Raw genomic sequence first — 16814 nt, forward strand, 5'->3', positions numbered from 1 at the left:
CTATAGCGGGACTTCTGCTTTTGGAGCCCGAGTTTGGTTGAAGGGCATTCTGACTTCTGGCAGATGAGACCATACATGAGGGAAGTAACTCTAACACTAAGCACAGGGTTGGTGTCTTGATCCCTGCTTGCTGCCCAGTTTTTATACTATGTTATGCTATCTCTTTCCAGCCTCTAAGTCGCAGCTACGATATTATGTGTGTGTTTAAGGGAGGGGAGGGTGTAGAAAGAAGGGTGCCATTTAGTAATTTGAATGTTTATGTATTAGGTTTTATTTATTTTGCTATTTGAAAGCCTAAATCGTTAAGTTTTATTCAGAGTATCCACATAATTGTTGTCATAATTCCCCAAATGAACTGAAACATCAGTTTCTTTTTTCACAGAACTTTGAAAAGAGTGCTGAAAGCTCAAACAGGAAACAGATGTTTATGTCTCAGAACTATTGAACGACAATCTCAAACACTCTCCCTGACAAAATGTAAACAAAACTAACTCAATTATTTCTAATATCTAGGTGGTGCTTTTCAATAGTTCATTCCTGAAACACGTATCACACGAATTAAAACTTCTTATTGACCTCTAATGATTGATTTTTTTATTGCTAAAACTCAACATTTTGGATTTGCAGGTATGAATATAAGCAAGAGTGAGATAACAAAAGAAACTTCATTAAAACCGTCTCGGAGATCCCTGCCTTGCCTCGCCCAGAGTTATGCTTACTCAAAGAGCTTGAGCCAGTCTACCTCCCTCTTCCAGTCAACGGAGAGTGAATCTCAGGCTCCCACATCTATAACCTTAATCTCCACTGACAAAGCAGAGCAAGGTGAGCAACAATTCCTATTTTCTTGTTCAATTTATAAAATCTACGTTTTCCAAATACTCCTTTCCTTCCTTTTTCCATTGGACCAGTTTTATAGAGCTCTTCAGGAAGGAGGCTGGCATAGAAAGGAGACCAATACACCATGCCATTTGTTGGCCAGATGTATTTTCTCTCTTCCTTGCCTTGAAGGTGGCCAATCCCATGGAGTCTGAACCTAATATTTGTTCGCAGTGGAAGTCCCAGCTACATGAATCACTGGTGCATTTGGCCACTATTTGCATCCCTCTTGTTGATGAGTAACATTCCTGGCGAGAACTTATAACCAGTATTCAAACAGAGAATGTCAGCAATAGTAAACTCGGTTTTCTAAAAATAAAGGCTGAAGATTTTACAACTGACAATAAAGCAGTGAAGATTTGGTTGCATAAAGACTTTGGCAATCCAAGGCTGGTGTGCAAGGGCTGAATTTGAGAGACATACCAGCTAGGTGCCATACAAAGAAACGGTGTGGCAACCCTTAGGCACTCTCCTACACACATTTGCCCACTAAGACACATACTATCTCTTTAGACAACTCCTTTTTATAAGAGTTAAGAATTTGAATACAACCATGCTCCCTGTTGTGCAGTGGTTAGGGTGTGTTTTTCTTTTTCTTTTTTTTTGAGATGGAGTCACGCTTTCTCACCCAGACTGGAGTGCAGTGGTGCAATATCGGCTCACTGCAACATCTGTTTCCCATGTTCAAGTGATTCTCCTGCCTCGGCCTCCTGAGTACTGGGATTACAGGCACACGCCACCATGCCTGGCTAATTTTTGTATTTTTTAGTAGAGACTGGGTTTCATCATGTTTGTCAGGCTGGTCTCGAACTCCTGACCTTGTGATCTACCCACCTTGGCCTCCCAAAGTCCTGGGATTATAGGCATGAGTCACTGCACCTAGCTGTGTTTTTATTTTTCAATTCTTTTGTTGCTTTTTCTTATAAGAATGCATTCCCTTATGACTCCATATGGTTGCTTCTTTTTCTGGATAACTAAAAAATATCAAAAGTACTGTTTCAATACTGTTGTGAAATCACTACATATTGTAGTTAGCTTACAAATATGTCCAGCATGTAAAGTGGCAAATTGTTCAAGAAGATGAGGGTATTAAAACATAATATAGACGTTTCTTTCCCTTATCGAAAGTGAAATTTTATACCAGGCATGATGGCTCACGACTGTAATCCCAGCACTTTGGGAGGCCAAAGTGGGCAGATCACTTGAGGCCAGGAGTTCGAGACCAGCCTGGCCAAGAAGGTGAAACCCTGTCTCTATTAAAAATACAAAAGTTAGCCAGGCATGATGATGCATGCCTATAGTCACAGCTCCTCAGGAGACTGAGGCACGAGAATCACTTGAACTCGGGAGGTGAAGGTTGCAGTGAGCCGAGATGGTGCCATTGCATTCTAGCCTGAGTGACAGAGCGAGACTCCATCTCTAAAAAAAAAAAAAAAGAAAGAAAAAAAAGAGAAATTTTAAATAACTAATTTTAACTCATTAAGTTAAAAAAATTCACGTTTGGCCATCATTTGTCCATCTATCACCATGGTTATTTTTCTGTTATGCTTTTATTTCCCAAAACTACAAAGTGTCTTATTTTATTTCAGTTAACACTGAGGAGAATAAAAATGACTCTGTGCTGAGATGTTCTTTTGCTGACCTCAGCGATTTTTGTTTGGGTAAGTTGATATTCAGTATTTACTACTCCTATCCCTCTCTCCAAAGGTAAACTGTGTTCTAAAAAAAACTAGCATTTTTTTTTTTTTTTTTAAAGAAAAAAGTTCACATTTGCTTTTTAACGTAATGGTTGGGTTTAATATTCTGAGGTTAAGAAATTAAGAAATGTATAGTTTGGAATTCAAATATATAGGAGGATTTATGATGAGCAACAATCTCATAGTAAAAAATAATTTTTGCCATTATTCTGAAAATTTCAATTTTTTGAGTAAAAACATATAGAATACGATTTCAAGATCTATAAAATTTTGACACTCAGAATTTAGAATGTTAGTAACACTCAGAGATTCTATCTCGACCCATCATTAGAGGATACTATAAATTTTATTTATTTTACCTAAACAGTGACAAGTTTACTCAATCTCCTTTTTTGCCTTTTGATGTTACATAAGATTTGCTTCAGTTGAGCAAGCTTTACATTCAAATCTGTAGCTTGCCTATATACAATTCTTTTGAATCGGGTTTTCATTTTCATGAATTAAATAGAAATAAAATAAAGCCAGAATTAATTAAAAAAAAAAAAAAGTGATACTAATGTGCCAGCACTTATTTTGCAACCTCAGTGCCTTGATACATAACCTGAAGAAACGAAGTCCTGAGTTTTCAGTAGCAGATACACCGGTGGCCAGGCCTCAGTGCCTACATAAGGAGTTCTCAACTCTCGTTACACATTCAAATCACCAGAGGGCTTTCTAATACTTCCTGGATCACAGTTCCAGAAAATCAGTTTTAATTGGTCTGGGGAGTGAAATTAGTATACATACTTTTAACAGCCTGCCCTGTAAATATTTAGTGTGACCAGGATAAAGAATTTCAGGCCTAAAAACTGTAACTTGGCTTTTCTCTACAGGCATTGTTAAGTCACTCTTCATAACTTTTGAAACTATGAATTTTGCTATTTATAATCGCATTCTGAATGATTGCAAATTAGTTACGTTTCTTATAATAATTTTTGTTTTACGTGTGGCACAGAAACAGTGCTGGCTTATTAAGTTTTTTAATTAAAGAAAGCCAGTGACCAGCAGGTTCATTTCATATACAGAATCAATTCACTCAGAATACAAAGGCCTTTCCTGTAGTAATTAATTCTGAAGATTACTACAAGTTGAGTATTTTTGTCCAAAATTCTTGAGACCAGAAGTATTTCAGATTTCAATTTTTTTTTTGATTTTAGAATATTTGTATTATATACTTACTCACTGAGCATCCCAAAATCTGAAAATCTGAAATCTGAAGTGCTCCAGTGAGCATTTCCATTGAGTGTCATTTCAACATTCAAAAAGTTTCAGATTTTGGAACACTTTGGATTTGGGATGCTCAATCTATATTATCTGTTATTTTCTAATTAAAAAAAAATATGAACAAAAAACGAACCTGAAGTTTTTCTTGTCCAAAATATCCATACAGGTGGGAAAGTTTGCAAAACACCCTTCACTAACCTGTCCTCCAAATTAGAACCAATGTAGAGTTTAACTATCACTGTATTGAAAAACCTTCCATGTAATTCCTTGCATTTTATTTTTGACAGCTTGCCATTCCAAATATTAAAAAGAACTTTCTCTGAATGCTTAACATAATCGGATGCTCTTAACTTTATGATTCTTTTCACATCACTTTTGTGTGTCTCAGTTATTTGTTCCAGCTGACCTGTATTCATCTCTCTCCAGGCATTGTATCTCATATTCACTATTTTAGCATCCCCCAGCATCAGTCTGTCATTTATTCAAGTTAGAAAGACATCACAGCTTCTGCAGTTAAAATACATACAAACAATGAGGTGTTTGCCTTTATAATGAAAGTGAGGTACAGTCTCCAGCTAACTGTGTAGTATCACTAATCATTTCAGGAATCCATCTGGGTGTAACACCTGGCTGGGAAATACTCTTTTAGAGTTAGGTGCATATCTTATTATTTTATTATTTTATTATTATTTTTTGAGATAGAGTTTTGCTCTGTCTCCCACTGCAGGCTGGACTGCAGTGGCGTGATCTCAGCTCACTGCAACCTCTGCCTGCCAGGCTCAAGTGATTCTCCTGCCTCAGCCTCCTGAGTAGCTGGGACTACAGGCACGCACCACCACACCCAGCTTTTTGTATTTTTAGTAGAGATGGGGTTTCACCATGTTGGCCAGGCTGGTCTCAAAGTCCCAACCTCAGGCAATCCACCCACCTTGGCCTCCCAAAGTGCTGGGATTACAGGCGTGAGCTACCACGGCCGGCCTAATGTGAGTGTTTTAATCATCTTTGAAAAGAAATCAAGTAAAATAATGTCAAATATACCAAGAGTACAGTTAAATAAAGCATGAGTAAGCATTTGGGTAATACATGTTCCCTTTTAAATGCAAAGCAGTTACATTCACTAAGTTTACCGTTAGCATGCAGAGTACCAGGTTCCTGTATTGGGCTGATTATTGCGTGGGAATTTCCTGACTAATGCATCTTATTAATGGCTTTTTACAGTTAACCACTTTGAGCGGCCCCATGAGAATATTAATGCTGAGGCAGACTTAACTGCATGTGGTCAGTGTTTTACTGAGGATTGATATTTCTCATTATTCCAAATGAGAACCATGAAGAAAAAATATTAATGCCTCTGTTGATTCAGAGAAGGACATTTCTACTAAGGCTCCCTAACAGGATGGGTATACATCATGAAAGAAATGTTATTTTTCCAGCCAGCCATTGGTCAAATCTTTATTCTTATATCCACCAGCTATGTAACTGTAGTGTATTACTTAACCTCTCTGACCTTTAGTGATTTCACTAGTAAATTGGGATCAATGATCCATTCTTAGTAGGATTTGAAGTAAATAAAAAGGCATAACTTCATCATCGCTCCTAACACATCATGGGGGTTCAGCAAATATTTTTCATTGCTTTATTCAGTCACTCACTAAGATTATCTCTCACACCAAATTCTGCTGGGCCCAGAGAGATTTACACTAAACAGCTATTTCTATGATCACCAAAAGTGATTTTAGGCTGGGTGTAGGTGACTCCCGCCTTTGATACCAGCGCCTTGGGAGGCTGAGGTAGGAGGATTGCTTAAGCCCAGGAGTTTAAGACCAGCATCAGCAAAGTGGTGAGACCCTGTTTCTATAAAAAGAAAATAATTAGCCAAGCATAGTGGTACACGACTGTAGTCCCACCTACTCAGGAGGCTGAGATGGGAGTATCACTTGAGCCCAGGAGTTGGAGTCTACAGTGAGCTATGATCACACCCCTGCACTCCAGCCTGGGCAACAGAGCGGGATTCTGTCCTCAAAAAAAAAAAAAAAAAAAAAAAAAAAGTCGGGGGACTTTTATGGCATAATGATGGCATAATGGATAAATAATAATTTACTGAACTGTATTATTATACACTTTACCTGCCTTATCTCACTCACTTAATTCTCACAACAACCCTTTGAGTTAGGTACTATTAACAGCCCGTTTTTACAGATGAGGAAACTTATTCACCAAGAGAGAAAATAATTTGCCAAATGTCACCTAGCTAGTCAATGGAGAACTGAGATTTCAACCCGGGAAACCTTGATCCCTAGCCTTCTCTTTTAATCACCACAGTAGGCACAAAGGACTTAAGGTAAAAAGTGGTTAGTGATTTCCAAAGACACTAGTTCTGTCAGATGTTAATAAGTTTCAGGCAGAAAGTACAAGGTGAAGATAAAGCTGCATGTTAACATATATTTGGGTAATGATTAGTTAAAAAACTAATTGAATCAGGAAGTTTTGATTCTTTTTGTTTTCTTCTTCATTTTTTATTGACATCTCATAGCCTTTAATTCTACTTTTCATAAAGCAGCTCACAAAGCCAGAGCAGCATTCCATACACCCCCACACACTCACAAAATTATTCTAGAAAGTGCTGAACCTTGTAGCAGTGAATTTGAAATCCCAATGTGGCAATAATTTTATTTATTAATCTTGGAAGCCCCACTACCATTGCCTACTTTTTTCTTCTCAGTATGCTGGAAAATGACAAGGGCACAGTAATCCACGTTAACAAGTGCCTGATGCTTCATTCTTCCCATGCCTATATGGCTATAAACTCAGGTAACTTAGAAATGAAATATTTAGGGACTCATTAAGACCAGCATCATTTGAGTCCAACCAGCCCAAACACATATCTGTCTAATCTTGTTATGAAATCAACATTTTGCTAATGTTATAAAATGACTTCCTCAGGAATGAGTTCATATTAGAGTTTTGAAACATTTATTTGCTTTCTACAAACATAATAGTTTAGCTCAGTGGAATACTCATTGGTTTATTTCTTTGAACAGTTGTGATCAAACAGTACATGGTGATTTTGCTTTCATTCTGTAACAATAGATAATATCCACTAATTCCCATTATTTTTTCTTAGTAGCATTTTATATGAAGATGGTGAAAGAAATAACTTTCTTCTAATATTCCTAACCTACTTAAGATTACAGAAATGAAGGAATTACACTGAAGGAACATATTTTTCGGTTATGACAGTCTCACAGTCACTGTAAATCTTGTCAATTGTTTATCAAACACGTAAAGTCCTCTTGCCTCAATTTTCAAAATATATTCAGAATCTGAGTACTGCTCACCACATTCACTGCTGCACCTGGGTCCATCTGCTACCTTCTCTTGGTACACTGGTACGATAGCTTCCTAACAGATCTCCCTGCTCAAAATCTTGATTGATAATTTTCCAAGCAGTAGTCACAGAAAGCTTTAATAAAAGGAAGATTAAATCCCATCATTTCTGTGCTCCTGTCTCTCCAGGGTTTCCTATTACATTTAAAATATAAACTCACTCTGGTATTCAGAGACCTTGCAGAACCCAGGTCTGGTCTCTCTAGGCCATTTCCTAATGCTTTCTTTTTCTCATGAGCTGCAGACAGCTCAACCATCTTATGTTCCTTGTTCACAATAAATATGTGCTTATCCTAAGGCTCTACACCGAAATAAGCCAGGTTCACATCAGACTTACTTTCTGTCTTCTAATCTTGGATTTTTCTTCATAATACTTATTACCTAAAGTTATTTATTTAGTTTATTCACCCCAATTTTGTGTTTCCAGAAGACAGAAACTATCAATCTTGCTGCCACCTTTAGCACCAGAATCAAGAATAGTACCTGACCCATAGTAGGTGCTTAAAGAATACTTTTAGGATTAGGACAGACAAATGGATGAAAGAGCATTTTCCCTCTCTCTCTCTCTCTCTCTCTCTCTCTCTCTCTCTCTCTCTCTCTCACACACACACACACACACACACACACACACACACCCCTCTTTGGAGAGTCTGCTGTAGAATCCACCCATTTTTTTGCTCTCTGGGATGTCATTTATCACTGTGACTTTTCTCATTTGTTATGAGTTAGTGCTTTGTTAATTTTCTCACTGAGGACCTGATCTAAATATTATTCTCTTTTGTATTTAAATTGTGATGATGGACCTTTATGTAGAGTACTTAAAGGCTTAAACAAAACTCTTGTTAAATAGTAGAATTACCTTCTTCTTTTTTTTTTTTTCTTTGAGATGGTATTTTGCTCTTGTCGCCCAGGTTGCAGTAGTACAGTGGCATGATCTCGGCTCACTGCAACCTCTGCCTCAGGTTCAAGCAATTCTCCTGCCTCAGCCTCCCGAGTAGCTGGGATTACAGGTGCCCACCACCACATCCGGCTAATTTTTTGTATTTTTAGTAGAGACAGGGTTTTACCTTGTTGGGCAGGCTGGTCTCGAACTCCTGACCTCAGGCAATCCGCCCAGCTCAGCCTCCCAAAGTGCTGGGATAATGGTTAAATCATTAGTTAAATGATTAGTAAAATCATTATTTAACAGGAGTGAGCCACTGCACCCAGCCATAGAATTACCTTTCTAACATCAGTCTTACTGAAGTCTTCCCTAATGCATAGTCATTTAGATGCTACTTCCTTTCTTTTATAGCACTTTGGATGACTGTTCACTAAATAATAACTGTGATTTATGTCTGTCTTGCTCATATTGCTTGGTATAAGCTATCCACTCAATGACATGGGTGGATGGGTGAGGATTGGAAGAGTACAGGGAAAGATGGTGAGTAGAAAACACTGGCACACTGATACAATGGAGAGCAGTTTATCTGCAGGATTTGCTTCTCCATGTTGTTCATTGAGCACAGCTCTGCCAGCACCCTCATTGCTACTGGCTAGTGGTAGTACTTTAGAACAATAGGGCTAGGGAGAAGTAGGCAACAATGGAACCCCAAATAATTAATAAGTCTGGGTTCTTGTTGTTATTGTGTCCTAACCACAGAGCAAGCCATGTATGGACCATTCATGAATTTATTCTTCACAGAAAGCTTCTGTAGGATAATTTTTTAAATCACGAAATTTGTTGGTGGTCAAAAGCTCCAGTTTCAGGTACCAACACTGTCACTTACTACTTGAGTACACACCATCTTTGCCTGAGTTTTCTGATTTGAGAAATGGAGATATCAATATTAATTTCTTCTTATAAACAGAGATTGAGAGTAATTGTAGTGAAAGCTGTTGTGAGACTCAAATTAGACAATATTTATCAGAGATGACATATAAAACATAAATTATGAAAATAACCTTAGGTCATTATCATGTGCTCCCATATTATCACCTATTCTGATAATCCTGGAGCAAGTCATTATTTGCAAGGTACGGAAAGTTTGTACAGTTGCAAGTAAGTGAAGGCCAACTAATAATCTACTCACACACTGAAAATTCTCCAGGAAGGATAGCATCTATTTTCAGATGCTGAAACAATACAATGTAAGAGAGTAACAAAATAAAATGGCATTATAGTAAAGAAGAATGACTGAGCTGGAATAATTTAGCTATTAAACTTTTACTCCCAGAGATAGCTGTAAGGTTTATGTTGTGATCATAATAGTCTGCTATGTTATCTTGGTCAGTTCCTTTAAGTTTTGAACTGATGCTGATATGCAAACAAAATTTAAAAGACAATGCATTCCCACTTGGGTCAGCATAAGTTTTCAACATAAAGTATACAATTGATGATTAGAAAACAGATTTATAGATTAAATTTTAAATTTTCTACTTGCGTACTTGAGGTAATTATGTTGTTTCTTATCTACTTAGGCTTTAAAATGAAAGATATGACTTTTTTGGTAGCCCTAAATTACTTATTTTTTAAATAGTTGTCTCAATACTAAAATTGTGTATTGAAAGCAAACAAAAGGATGAAAAAATACATTTATGTGTTTGAGTAACTGTGCATAGATTCTTGCATTTAATCCTTGGAACTATTTTATGGGAATATTTTATTATCCTAAAGTCTACGGTTAAAAAACTAACGGACCCACTGCCACCCAGCTAACAAATGATAAAACCAAGATTTTAACTTCGATTTGTTGAAACCAATATTGATTCCCTTGCCACTGAATCAGCCTTTGTTTTTCAACATATGAAGCAATTTTATTGAGCTTTGAGACTACAGTTTTTATGCATGTATGCCTTCCTATTATTCTGCTACTAGAGAACAGCAAGAGTTCTATTTGTCATAATCAGACTTACTGTAACTGCTACCACCTGTTCCAGAAAGCTGTTATCTTTGTTTTTTAGTGTGTGTGAAAATCTGTTTTACTTACTCTTTGATCTTTTTAGATTTTAAGACACTATCAATTATAGGAGGCATCAACAAATTAATAAGAGCTTTTAGGAAAAATAGGTTACTGCCATGGTTTCAGAAATGTTACAATGTGGGAGAAAGTCATCTTAAAAAGAGGAAATATGATATAATATTTGGTATTGTAATTTAGTGCTATTGCTTAAACATTTTTTTAATTTGAAATTTAATTCATGTTCTGGGCATATGTGCAATAAATGTCTCATCACCACATGGGGAGGATTTCATAAAAATAAGGATCTATGCCCTTGAGAAAAACCAAAACACATTAATAGGTTTCATTTGTGTTTCAGAAGATCTCACTGATGGAAGAATAATTAGCTTCATTAACCAAAATGCAATATGGCTCTCTCCATTGTTGCTCTCAGATGTTGACTGACACAAATACTAACTCTAAAAAACTTTTTAAATTCTGCCATTATGATACAAATAACTCCTAGCAAGAAAAAAAAAAAAATCTATGAGGGAGAGAGGATTACCACTATCTAGTTAAAATAGATAGCACATTTTACATTTCCTTCGTACTATAGTTTTTCACTGTCCTTACATTTATATTGTTTTACAAAGTTACGTTCAGAAGGAAAATTATATTTCAAGTGAAATGTGTGAGAATAGCCTAAAACAGCTTTTTAACTTAAGATTATAGTTTAAGCATTTCTGTACATTGTCATTCTGCAAAGCAATTTAATGGATGCAAAATATTCCCACATACAAGCATACCATTCATTTATTAGTTAACAATTGCTACAAGATTACAATGCAATTAACAATGAACTAAATATCAGGATATAGTGATGAACAAAACAGTCACTGCACTAATAGCACTTATAGCTAGGAGGAGATAGATATAACATTTATATGTATAAATGTATACATTCAATGCCAGATGCTGATGTATATGTACATATATAGCATATATATTTTATATGGGTGTTTTATCATTTGATTTCAGGTGCTGATAAAAATAATAAAAAAAAATAAAGCATTGTGTGCAGAGAGACAACAATGGAGACTGTATTTTAGAAATAATGATCAAACTGTGATTCTCTGATGGGTGACTAGTCAGCAGAACCGTGGCTAAAACAGAGATTGAGCATTATCTGCAGAGAGACAAGCAAGTGCAAAAACCCTTCAGTGAGAACATATATTTACATCAAATAACCTGGTGCAGCTGGATCAGAGGGCATGAGGGTAGAGCTGTATGAGCTGGATACAGAATGATAGTGAGGGGTGAAACTGGCTGGGCTTCTGGGTCCGGTGGAGACTTGGAGAACTTTTCTGTCTAGCTAAAGGATTGTAAACACACCAGTCAGCCCTCTGTGTCTAGCTAAAGGTTTGTAAACACACCAATTAGCACTCTGTAAAAATGGACCAATCAGCACTCTGTAAAATGGACCAATCAGCAGGATATGGGCAGGGCCGAATAAGGTAATAAAAGCTGGCCACCTGCGCCAGCACTGGCAACACGCTGAGGGCCCCTTCCGCACTGTGAGAGCTTTGTTCTTTGGCTCTTCACAATAAATTCTGCTGCTGCTCCTTGCTCTTTGGGTCCGCACTACCTTTATGAGCTGTAACACTCATTGGGAAGGTCTGTGGCTTCGCTCCCGAAGTCAGCGAGAACACGAACCCACCAGGAGGAACAAACAACTGCAGCCGCGCCTCCTTTAAGAGACCTAACGCTCATTGAAAAGGTCTGCGGCTTCACTCCTGAAGTCAAGCGAGACCACAAACCCACTGGAAGGAAGAAACTCTGGACACATATGAACACCTGGAGGAACAAACTCTGGACACACCATCTTTAAGAACTGTAACGTTCACCGCGAGTGTCCGTGGCTTCATTCTTGAAGTGAGCGAGACCAAGAACTCACCAGAAGGAACCAATTCCGGACACAATAGTAAGGAGCTAGATGACGCTTATGCCCAGTGGGCTATTGTATGGACTGTGGTTTTACCTGGAGCTGCAGAATTATTAGAAGGTTTGAACAGAGATTTAATGTGAAATATCTTGGGTTTTTAAAAGGGTCACCCTGGCTACCATGTGGTAGGAGCAAAAGAGGAAACAGGGAGATTGTTTTGGAGAATCAAATGAGCTTCTGTTTGAGAGATGTGATGGCTTTAATTAACTATAATCAGGTGTTGATAAATGATCAGCTTTGAGCTGTAATTTAAAGACAGTTTAGACAGGATTTGGGCATTTAAATCCAGTTAGTCATTCAGTAAACATTTATTGAATGGAAGCTATGTGCCAGACCCTGTTCTAGGTGTTAAGGTGAAAGCAGTCAATAAACAAGACAACAAAAGTGGGAAAAATGTACACACACACATGTATATATGTAAAGGCCAGGCTCATAAAAAATACCTTAGTGAGGGGAACAAATAATGAACAAAGACAATTAAGTGAAAACACATTGCATGTTAGTGGTATGTGCTAAAGAGTGATATGTGTTAAAGAGGTAATGCTTCATGCTAAGTCACCAGAATTTGGTGAAAGATCTGATGTAGGGTACAAGAGAAAATGAGGAGTCAAGATTACTCCTAGGGTTTTAGCCTGTGTAACTAGAATTAAACTTGTTTCTTAAGATGGCAATAGTTTCTACATTTTATTATTCATAGGCTTAGAGGAACATTCCTGCTAACACAGATTTCTTTTAGATTATAATTTTAGAATGCATTTCCAGTTGTGCTCTGTTTTGCTCTTAAAACATATTGATGGATGCGCCTCCATAACCCAGACCCTTCCCACCAGTCTTCACTTTCAACATAGAGATCAAATTTCAACATGAGACCTGGACCAAACAAACCATATCCAAGCCATAGCAATATGTTTGTATATCATTCATCGGGACAATGATTTAAAATTATCTGTGTACTCTAATATTATTTTTCTTAGTTCATTTACTTGAATTTTTGTGCTTCAGTTATATATTTCTTTTTTTATTTTTATTTTGTTAATATGCATTTATTGAAAAATTTTATTTCTTTCCAGCTTTTAGGTTTAAGAGTTATATGTGCAGGTTTGTTACATGGGTAAATTGCATGTCATGGAGGTTTGGTGTAGAGATAGTTTTGTCACCCAGATATTATGCTGACTTCGCTAATATACCAAGAAAGAAAGAGAGAAAGAGAGAGAGAGAAGGGGAAGGAGGGCAGGCAGAAAAAAAGAAAAGAAAACACAAATGTGAAGGAATTTAGAAGAGAAAATGATTAGCTCCAGTCAGCGCAGTAGGGCAGGGGGAAAAAAATCTGAAAAAAACTTAATGAATAAGGTGGTATTTGGCAAATGTTCAAAATTGAGTTAGCTTTCCTCCAGCGAGATGATGCTATGTATTTATTTTCCAGAAATAGATGAGTTATAGGAATTAAAGAAAAAAAGTGGCTGGGCACAGTGGATCACGCCTGTAATCCCAGCACTTTGGGAGGACGAGGCAGGTGGATCATGAGGTCAGGAGATCGAGCCCATCCTGGCTAACACAGTGAAACCCCATCTCTACTAAAAATACAAAAAATTAGCTGGGCGTGGTGGCAGGGGCCCGTAGTCCCAGCTACTTGGGAGGCTGAGGCAGGAGAATGGCGTGAACCCGGGAGGCAGAGCTTGCAGTGAGCCGAGATCGCGCCACTGCACTCCAGCCTGGGCGACAGAGTGAGACTGCATCCCAAAATAAATAAATAAATAAATAAACAATAAATAAATAAATAAATAAATAAAAATCCTCTGCCTAGAAAACGAAATTGTGAGTGGAATAGGAGCAGGAAATGAGTAATGAACTTCTAGAGGTTTAATTTCTTGTGTTCCATGGAAAATAAAATAATGTAAATTGTGATTTTATCTTTTATAAGCATTAAATTCATAATTCAATAATTTTAGAGTTTAGAGGAACCTTAGATACAGGAAAAGGAAATTGCATGCTGAGGAAGTGGCAGATTTAGAATGAGAAATGACATCTTGTGATCCACAAGCCAGTGCCTGCCCCCCAGCAGCACATGCCATTTGCGGATTGCTGTTTGACCAAACCAGGATTTCTTCCTTCTCTAATAACCAATGGGGAAAAAGATGGAGAGACAGAGAGAGAGACAGGGACAAAGAGAGAGCGAGAGAGCGAGAGAGCGACCGAGCCAGCGAGCGAGAGCGCGCGGGGGGAAAAGGAAGGAAAGGGAAGAGAAAGAATTGGAAAGGAAATAAAAACACTAAACACTCTATGACTTACAAACTGGCAGTCAGTGGTAGGGTTTTGGTAGCTGCTCCAATAATTTAATTCCAAAATTTCAGTTTCTTTCTGGCTTATGTAACAGTTCAATGCGAATCCAGATTTTGCATTTTAAAATTTTCTGTGATCATTCTTCCTCCAGTTTACCTGTGTGTCTAACTGCCTCACTCTTTGTATCTTTGCTCAAATATTACTGTTTTATTTAGTAAAATGACACCCCCCACTCCTTTCACACCTTCATCCTTCCTGTCTACAGTATTTTTCTCAAATGCACTGACCACAAGACCTACTTAATATTTTACTTATTTTAAAATTTCTTCTCTTACTTGAATGTTCTATGAAGGCAGAATTGTGTTTGCTACTCTAATGTCAACTTGTAAAAGAGTATCTTGCATATCAAGAGTTGTTTAATAAACAAAAGTTGAATGAATAAAATGTAACTTACCTAAATCTGGGGGAATACTATGTTTACAAGCATCGGCTTTGGAGTCAGATCAGAATTTGTTTCAGTTTTAGATGTGCCTCTTACTAGTTTAGTGACTTTGGCATGTTCCATTTCTGCTTATTATTAGATGTAGGAAGAAATTATACCCACTTTTAAAGTCATCAGAATGAAAGGAAATAATACAGGTAAAGTTTCTGGCTTATCGCATGCACGTAGCAAATGTTAACCATCAATGAGTGTCAGGTATGGTTAACAGGTCTAAGTGTAACCACTAAAAGCTTAGAGCTTCTTAATGTATCTGGCTATTAACTGCATCCTAAGACATAATATGACCTATACAATTTTAGTTTATACCACTATGAACCTGATACTATTAGCTGCCCACGATGTAACATATTGTGTTTTAATAGCTTTTAACTATTATTTATAAAGGAATGGATATACTATAAACAAAATTGTTTTTCTTCTGTACAGTAAATTGACTGAAATCTTGAAAGCACTTGAGTTTTCCATGTCAAAATTCATGTTTAATAGATATCAACTGATCTAAAATAACTCTAAGATGTTTTGATATCTTTGAAAAGGCTAAATGTATAGCAATCTGTTTTTGAGTTTGAAGATATATTTATATCATATGGAACATAAATTTGGTGAAGTGTGTCAAGACTTCTTGGTCATGCAGCCACCATAGAGATTTCCTATTTTATACTATTTTACATTGATTACAGCTTATTCATTGTTCATATACATCCTTATATGTAACTGATATTATAGTTTTTGTTTGTTTGTTTTTGCTATTCCACTAGTAACCATTTTTCAGTGTTCTTTGTTCTTTCCTGGTAGTTGTTTCAATCCCCTGATTTATATTTCTTGTAATGTTTATTAACATATTTTCTTGTAAATACAACACATTTACAAGAAAAAACAACCCCATCAAAAAGTGGGCAAAGGCTATGAACAGACACTTCGCAAAAGAAGAGATTTATACAGCCAACAGACACATGAAAAAATGCTCATCATCACTCGCCATCAGAGAAATGCAAATCAAAACCACAGTGAGATACCATCTCACACTAGTTAGAATGGCAATCATTAAAAAGTCAGGAAACAACAGGTGCTGGAGAGGATGTGGAGAAATAGGAACAGTTTTACACTGTCGGTGGGACTGTAAACTAGTTCAACCACTGTGGAAGATGGTGTGGCGATTCCTCAAGGATCTAGAACTAGAAATACCATTTGACCCAGCCATCCTATTACTGGGTATATACCCAAAGGATTATAAGTCATGCTGCTATAAAGACACATGCACATGTATGTTTATTGTGGCACCATTCACAATAGCAAAGACTTGGAACCAAGCCAAATGTCCATCAATGACAGACTGGATTAAGAAAATGTGGCACATATACACCATGGAATACTACGCAGCCATAAAAAAGGATGAGTTCATGTCCTTTGTAGGGACATGGATGCAGCTGGAAACCATCATTCTCAGCAAACTATTGCAAGGACAGAAAACCAGACACTGCATGTTCTCACTCATAGGTGGGAACTGAACAATGAGAACACTTGGTCACAGGAAGGGAACATCACACACCACGGCCTATTGAGCGGTCGGTGGAGGGGGCAGGGATAGCATTAGAAGATATATCTAATGTAAATGACGGGTTAATGGGTGCAGCACACCAACATGGCACATGTTTACATATGTAACAAACCTGCACGTTGTGCACATGTACCCTAGAATATAAAGTATAATAAAAAGAAAAGTGAAAAGATATATATAGTCTGCTCTCATAATCAAATAAAAAAATATTTTCTGCAGTTTCTCAGACTTTTTACACTCTTCAAATGTTTCCAGCTTTTAAGAAAACAAACTCTCAAAATCAATGCAGTTTTTAATTAAGCAAATAATGCTTATACAGTTCTTACAA

The 16814-nt window shown here is 37.1% G+C and overlaps 1 protein-coding gene across 2 annotated transcripts in view; it reads left to right on the forward strand.

Annotated features, from left to right (window-relative positions):
• Positions 1-16814, forward strand: part of ANO3 (anoctamin 3) — a 474780-nt gene that overhangs the window by 245149 nt on the left and 212817 nt on the right. For both annotated transcript variants that reach the window (XM_010389365.2, XM_010389364.2), the window contains 2 exons: positions 628-822; positions 2466-2537. In XM_010389365.2, the coding sequence (XP_010387667.2) occupies positions 628-822; positions 2466-2537 (267 nt within the window). The remainder of the gene's footprint in view (positions 1-627; positions 823-2465; positions 2538-16814) is intronic.

The sequence above is a fragment of the Rhinopithecus roxellana genome, chromosome 15 (assembly GCF_007565055.1).
Source record: "Rhinopithecus roxellana isolate Shanxi Qingling chromosome 15, ASM756505v1, whole genome shotgun sequence".
In the NCBI taxonomy this organism is placed as follows: Eukaryota; Metazoa; Chordata; class Mammalia; order Primates; family Cercopithecidae; genus Rhinopithecus; species Rhinopithecus roxellana.